At 37.1% G+C, this 7,166-nt stretch overlaps 1 protein-coding gene across 1 annotated transcript; it reads left to right on the top strand.

Moving 5' to 3' along the window:
• The first annotated feature begins 2,778 nt into the window (after positions 1-2,778).
• On the top strand, positions 2,779-6,325 carry LOC144572792 (uncharacterized). The gene is made up of 4 exons (XM_078322464.1): positions 2,779-2,883; positions 2,964-3,216; positions 3,311-3,408; positions 6,299-6,325. The coding sequence occupies exons 1-4, from the start codon at positions 2,779-2,781 to the stop codon at positions 6,323-6,325; spliced, it is 483 nt and encodes a 160-aa protein (XP_078178590.1).
• The last annotated feature ends 841 nt before the right edge of the window (positions 6,326-7,166 follow it).

Here is a 7,166-nt window from a genome sequence, read left to right as displayed (position 1 = left end):
AAAATAGGTCGAATCTATATACCAAATTAATGACAACCTGAAAAATAGACCAACTATACATCGATCCACCAAATAATATTAACTTTAGTAAACTAAACTGTCCAAAGGCGGATGGACATGTGGCGTATGGGGGGGTGAATTGACTTTTATTTATTTTCAAAATTTTGTATTTATATATTATTTTTTTATATTAGAGTAAAATGTACCAAGTACCGCAAAATTAATTTCTATATACAATATGAAAATTTTATATAATTGATTTTATTCACGTTTGATTTCATAAATTTAAAATCTAACTCAGTCTCTAAAACTGCCAGTATCGAAGACAATTTAATGTTTTTTTTTCTTAGTAAAAAAATACTAAATCAGTAAATCATATGCCATTTCAAACTATTAATTAATATCCGCAGCGCAGCTGCGGCTATTTTTATTAATATCCCTAAAACAAATCAAAATTTTAAAAATGTCCCTGCTCCCAATTTTTTTTTAAAAATGCCCTGACCGCCTTGGCTTCGGGCGGCCCAAAAAAGCCTGTGAGGCGCCGGCCCAAATGGCGGCCCACAACACCAGTGAGGCGCCCCCCCATCTGGCGCCCCATAAGCCAAGTGAGGCGCCCCCCCATCTGGCGCCCCACTGCCCATCTATAACCCCCCCATCTGAGCCGCCCCTCCTCTCTCTCCCCCATTGTTTCTGCCGAAAAAAAGAGGAAAAAAAGAGAAAAAAAGAGAAGAAAGAAGAAGAAAGAAGCCGTTCCGAGCCGACCCCTCTCTGCCTCGCGCCTCGATTCGCTTCTCTCTCGATCGAACAAGTGAGTTTTCTTTTTTTCGATTTGATTAGGGTTTAGGGTTTCGGTTAAATGTGATTAAATGATGTAATGTGATTCGGTTTTGTTTGATTCGATGTTTAGGGTGAAATGTTAGTAATTAGTTGAATTGATTGAATTGGTCGAATTGGTTCGATTGGATGGTTGAATTAGATGATTGAATTGCTTGATTGCTTGAATTGCTTGATTGCTTGAATTAGATGGTTGAATTGCTTGATTGCTTGAATTGGATGCTTGAATTGCTTGAATTGGTGCAATTGCTCGAATTTAGGATTATGATTTATGGTAAAATTGCTTGAATGACATATGGTTGAATTTAGGGTTTGTAGTTGTGAATTGTGAATTTTTTTTTTAATTTAGGGTTTATAGTTAAATTTAGGGTTTATGGTTGTCAATTGTGAATTACTTACAAATTTAGGGTTTACACTTCAATTTAGGGTTTATGATTTAAAAATATGCATATTTATTTTTTGAAAATTATTTTTGTGATAGTTTATAAAAAACATGTATATATGAATATAAAAGATTTGAAGTAAAACTAATTATTTTGAAGTATATCAATATTTGTTTAAAAATGATATATATATTTTTTTATTGTAAGTAAATTGCATCTATATCTCATTTTTTTTATTGTAAGTAAATTGCATGCATTTGTTTACCAAAAAAAAATGCATGTACATGCAAAATTAATTTTGTAAACAAATTGCATATACACCCAAAAAATAAACCCAGAATTGTATATGCATTTTTTTTTGTAAAGTTTATTTATTTTCAACAAAATTAATTTTTGTAAAAAAAAAATGCGTATGCATGCAATTTACTTACATGCAAAGTGTAAATTAATTGTATATACATGCAAATGCATATGCATGCAACAAAATTAATTGTATATTTTTGAACATCATATAAATGCAATTTATTTACATACAATTATTTTTGGATTATATACATGCAATTCTTATTAAAAAAGTAAACCCAGAATTGTATATGCTTCTTATTAAAAAAATTTTATATAAATTGTATGTTTTGATTAATATTTTTTGGCAAATGTAGTATGCCTAGAGTTAGACGGTGGGGAGTACGAGCTGAGCCTGCAGAGGGTGCAGATCCTGTGGATCCGAGTGGAGCTGGCACGTCCTCGGTGGATCCGACTGGAGAGGGCCCGTCGTCGTATGATGATACGACTGGCAGGGGTTTTGAGGATCCGACTGGAGCGGATCCGTCGTCTCAGGCCGATTTTCCAGATGGTGTGCATGATCCTGACACATTTAGTCCTCTTCTATGGACCCATCATGTTAAGCACCGCGTCTCATTGGCATCTCTTGAGGTACGTGAATTTTATACTTTAAAAAATGACATTCTGTTGAGTTATTAAAAAAAATGCACGATTTGAGTCTGACAAATTGATAATAAATACAGGACGATGTCATGCTTACGGTGAGGCACCGCAGGTCTGAGATTCCGTACGTCCCCCATAAAGATGCTCCGAGATGGGAATATCGATTGGTTTCCGTATCGTGCATGGTATCAGCGCAGATGGCTGAGCCCGCTGACATTAGAGCAGACACATCTATGGTATTATCGGGGACCGGTCGTCTGTTTCTGGATCGTGGAGTACCATTACCCCGATCGGGTATCCCGGCAGTTTGGCTTGGATGCTTTCATCCCGGAGCACCCGTTGATGGGCAAGGATGCTACCGACAAGTTCCACAAGTAAGTACCATCTACTTAATTAATTTTTAACTTTAATATATCCACTGTTTCTCTACTTTCTAATTAATTGCACTTGCAGAACGGCGCACACTAAGGCTAAAGTCGACTGGAGCCAGCATTTCGTCATGCAGTACAACTGGGCTCGACATCCGGAGCAGCACTTATGGAGCCCGCCAGATACTACATCGTTGGGTGCTGGTCCCGGGGATCTGAGATATGCCGTATGGTACCAGAGATGGGGCATGCCGTCAGTCTACCTGACAGGCCATTATGGCGAGACCCTACGACGTAGGCTGATGGATTCATCCAGCAATTATATGCCCTGGGGTCCGATCAATGCTCGCGCGGTAAGTAAAACCGAAACATACTTTAATTTTAAAGTGCAAATCCAGATTACTTACTGTAGGCATAATCATGTTGTGTGCAGCTGTTGACCGCTATGAGAGGAGTTGGACACAGCTTGGCGTGCATGGCGAAGGATGCTTGGCGATATATAGGATGCCAGATGCTCGAGCACACTGCACCAATCGTGGAGACAGGCGGTTTTGAAGGCCGCCTCGTTGGCATGCTGCGCGATGCTGGGGAGAACATCAATTGGCGGGAGATACAGTCTGCACCGCGAAATCCAGATTATCAACGAGTCCCTGTCTACGGCGATGAGATGCCGCAAGCTCCTGCAGGTAATTACAAGTTAATATTAAAAGTACGACACACACAATATTCTTATTTCCGTTGAATTGTTCGTTCTAACTCAGTTAACTTCCAATTATGCAGCTGATGACTCAGGTTGGGCGTTCCACGACTGGGTGCTGAATACCCAAGGATGGGATGCTTATAAAAATAAATACGGAGTTGCAGTAGAGCTTGGCACGGTCAGTCGCCAATTATACCATTATTTGTTGCAGAGTTCTTTGTATGTAGCAAAACTAACATTATTTTAATCTAGGATGGAGCACCTCGTTGGAATGCCGATCCCATATTTAGCATAAATGAGCTGGACTCGGCAGATACAGATGCAGAGGCGTATGGCTCCCACAGACCACGATATGGAGTGGAGATGGAGCATGACTTTGAGGCTGGTGGGAGTTCATCTCAGACTGCAGATGGCTTTGTCTCTGCATTATTTGGCGCACCGCCTCCTTCCACGTATTCTGCAAGCTGGGAGCAAGATCCATGGGAGCTGCGTACACAGCCCGCCAATGCAGAGTCAGCTGCTGGATTTGATCCACGGGCAGCCAGGACAGGTACGCAGCACATGTATACGGGGGACGAGGATGAGGATATGGGGGACGATGAGGAGGATTTGGGAGAGGATGCACTCCGAGATGTGAGTCCGCAGAGGCGCGTGCAGCCGCACAGGCATGGCAAGGGCGTAGCGGCTCCTAGGTTGTCTCTATCCGGAAGGAGACGAAGATGATGATTGTAGAGTTTTTGTTTATTGTGATATATTTCTGACTGTAGTATTTTGATTATGGGACTGCTGTATTATGTTGACATTACGTTTTTTTATTTTATGTTCATGTTGGTATTATGTTGTTTGCACTTTACATTTCATTATTATAACACAGTTCAACAATACAATTAAAGTTCAACAATACAATTAAAGTTCAACAATACAATTAAAGTTCAACAATATAATTAAAAGCAGCACATGTATACTTCAAGTAATTACATTCAAACTAAGAAATTATATTCAAGTAATTACAATTTCTTCACTATTTGCGACCCACACTCCCAGCAGACCGCCTGTGACAGGGGCGATTTGCTAGGGTCCTGACCGCCTGGGCCACGGGAGGTCCACTAGGGATGCCTATTTATTCGTTTTTTCTCTCTCTCTCTTCTCACTCCAACATCAGTCTACCTTCCACCTCAAAGGCAGAAAGAAGGGAGAAAGCTCTCAAGGCGATTTCGGGCGATTTTCTGGGCGACTACAGCCACAGGTAATTTAAATAATTTTTTAATAATTTTTTAAATATTTTTTGTAATTATTTTTTAAATATTTCTTTTAATTATTTTTAAAATATTTATTTCAATTATTTTTTATATATTTTCTAATTATTTTCTAATTAGCCGTTGATTACTGTACAGTTAGTATTTAATTACGCACATAATTAGCCTCCTAATCAATTGCTGTCACTTGAAACCCTAGTTATAATGGCACCCAAAGTTGGAAAAAATAGAGGAAGAACTAAAACCGAACGCGAAGCAAAAAGAGCACTCATTAATAATTTTTGGACGGCTGAAGCCTACGCGATGAGGAATTTGGAAAGATTGTTTTCACCCAAAAATAATGAAGAATTTCTGAGCACTCTTGATCCATCAATTAGAAAAATGCTGATGGAAGGCTGGGTGGACAGGGTCCCTCCACCTGGATGGGGACAGTGCTGCTTATGTGAGCTGAACGGAGATATGGTGGATATGTTCTTCTGTTATAAATGTGGCAAAGCTGTTCATCCCAATTGCATGGACCCGCATGCAGATCTGCTGAACGACGCTCGTCTCACTACGTGGGAGTGTCCTGCGTGCGTCCGTCGGGCTGAGGAAAAAAAGGGAGCAAGCTCCTCGTCTCGTAAGGCTTAGACCCCAATTGTATGTTGTTGTAGTATTTTATGTTTTAACTGTAACGGTTTGTATAATTGATATTTGAACTGGTTGTTGCTGTATGAATTTTATGTTACCTTATTCTATGGACTCGACGGTACTGTATTATTTAGTAATGTATTTGAATTTTAAATTCCTGGATTTATTATGAATTTTAATCCGTTTTTCTTCACAAAATTATTCAAATCAAAATACTAACATTTCTCTATAAAAAAAAAAAAAAAAAAAAAAAAAACACACCCATGAGGCACCCTGCTGTGTGGCGCCTCACTTGTGCTTTGGGCCGCCCCAGGGGGTGGCGCCTCACAGGCTTTTTTGGGCCGCCCGAAGCCCAGGCGGTCAGGGCATTTTTAAAAAAAAATTGGGACCAGGGGCATTTTTAAAATTTTGATTTGTTTTAGGGATATTAATAAAAATCGCCGGCGCAGCTGCAACTTTGTAATATGGTACACATTGTTTTGCAGAAAATTATAAAAAAAAAATAATACTTGAATTTTAGTGCATATAGGAGTTATTTTTTTCTTAGTAAAGGTTGGAAGTTAAGTCGTCTACCTAAGTATCTATTTTCACAAAAGATTATTTTTTCAAATTTCTAACTTGAAACTTTTCATACAGAAAGCATTGTCTTTATCAATAGACCGAAAATTAATTCTCATTTAGAAGTTATTGTTACAAGTTACAATGTGCATTTTTAAAAATTTAAGCGAAACATATCTTAGTGTCATGCTCTCAAAATATTAAAATATGCTTGCAAACTAAATTTTACATTTTTTTGGAATTTTTTTACTATTTATTAAGCCACTTTGAAAATCTGAAAATCCGGATGAACAGTAAAAACAGTAAAAATTTCTGGGCCACTGGATCGGCGATTTTCAAAGTGACTTAATAAATAGTAAAAAATTCCAAAAAATGTAAAATTTGGTCTCCAAGCACATTTCAATATGAAGATCATGTTGAGCAGTTCGGATCGACATTTTGAACTTTAAAATCGCAAAATATAAGCGTGAAGTAAAATAGTCGCTTTACTTTGCAACTAACCGTAACCCAACTCTTCTATAATCCTAGCAAATTTCTTATATATATTGATGCTTAGCTAGCTAGTTCTGGATGTTCTGAGGTAGTAGATTAGTACAGAACATTCGCTTTATGTTTTGCTGTCAGTTAATGTCCGTAGCATATGCACAGTGATTTGCCTATATAGATAATATCACTGTTTTTGTAACTACAAGTGTTTATAGAATTATAGTTTCGTAATGAAATTGGTGGGTACGTTAATTAACCCAATTTTGTCCCAAAAAAAAAAAAAAAAAAAACGTTATTTTTCATTTTGTTTCTCAGTTCTTAGTTTTGACCTTTTTCATATTTCTTGGTAATATTTGCTATTTTAACTTATGAGAGATTTCTGTACCATATTAGTTGTTTAGTAATTCATGTAAATGATTGAACTTGTACGAGTTATGTAGCTTGATGATGCCATAATGTCATCTATATTTTGGTTCTTTAATTTTTTAAAGTGGAAATTGAACGTTGGTACTTGGACTAGCTGTTGGTGCAAAGCTTAGCCAAATATGTTTAGAAGATAATGAAATTCTTTTGTTATTGCTCATAATTCTTAATATTTTAATTAATGTTGATTCTTTGGAAAGTTTTTATTATACAATTATCATTCCCCTTGCAATATGATTCAATCCTTGCCATATGGTTTAATTTAAATTTTTTTTTTTAATTTCAGATTTTTTTTTTCATGAACTGTTATTTCTTGACAATGTAAAGAGAGGAGGCTTCTATCGGCATGCATAAAATTAGAGTTGAAAATCAAATAAGGGTTCAGTACTGCCTGATTTTTCTAAAAAAAAAAAAGAAAATCAAATAAGGGTTCAATACGCTAACATAAATCTTATTATTTTACATATGTTTCTCACTTATGACAAATGGACTTTATTATCTCTCCTCCTTATTAAGAAGCTTAATGTCTAGATTCTGCAAGAGTTCTGATTTACTATTTTTTTTTCGGAATGATGCTCAGCCG

Source organism: Carex rostrata, chromosome 20, assembly GCF_964058835.1.
Source record: "Carex rostrata chromosome 20, lpCarRost1.2, whole genome shotgun sequence".
NCBI lineage: Eukaryota > Viridiplantae > Streptophyta > Magnoliopsida > Poales > Cyperaceae > Carex > Carex rostrata.
Note: the sequence above shows the minus strand (reverse complement) of the source record. Positions and strands in the feature narration are given on the sequence as shown.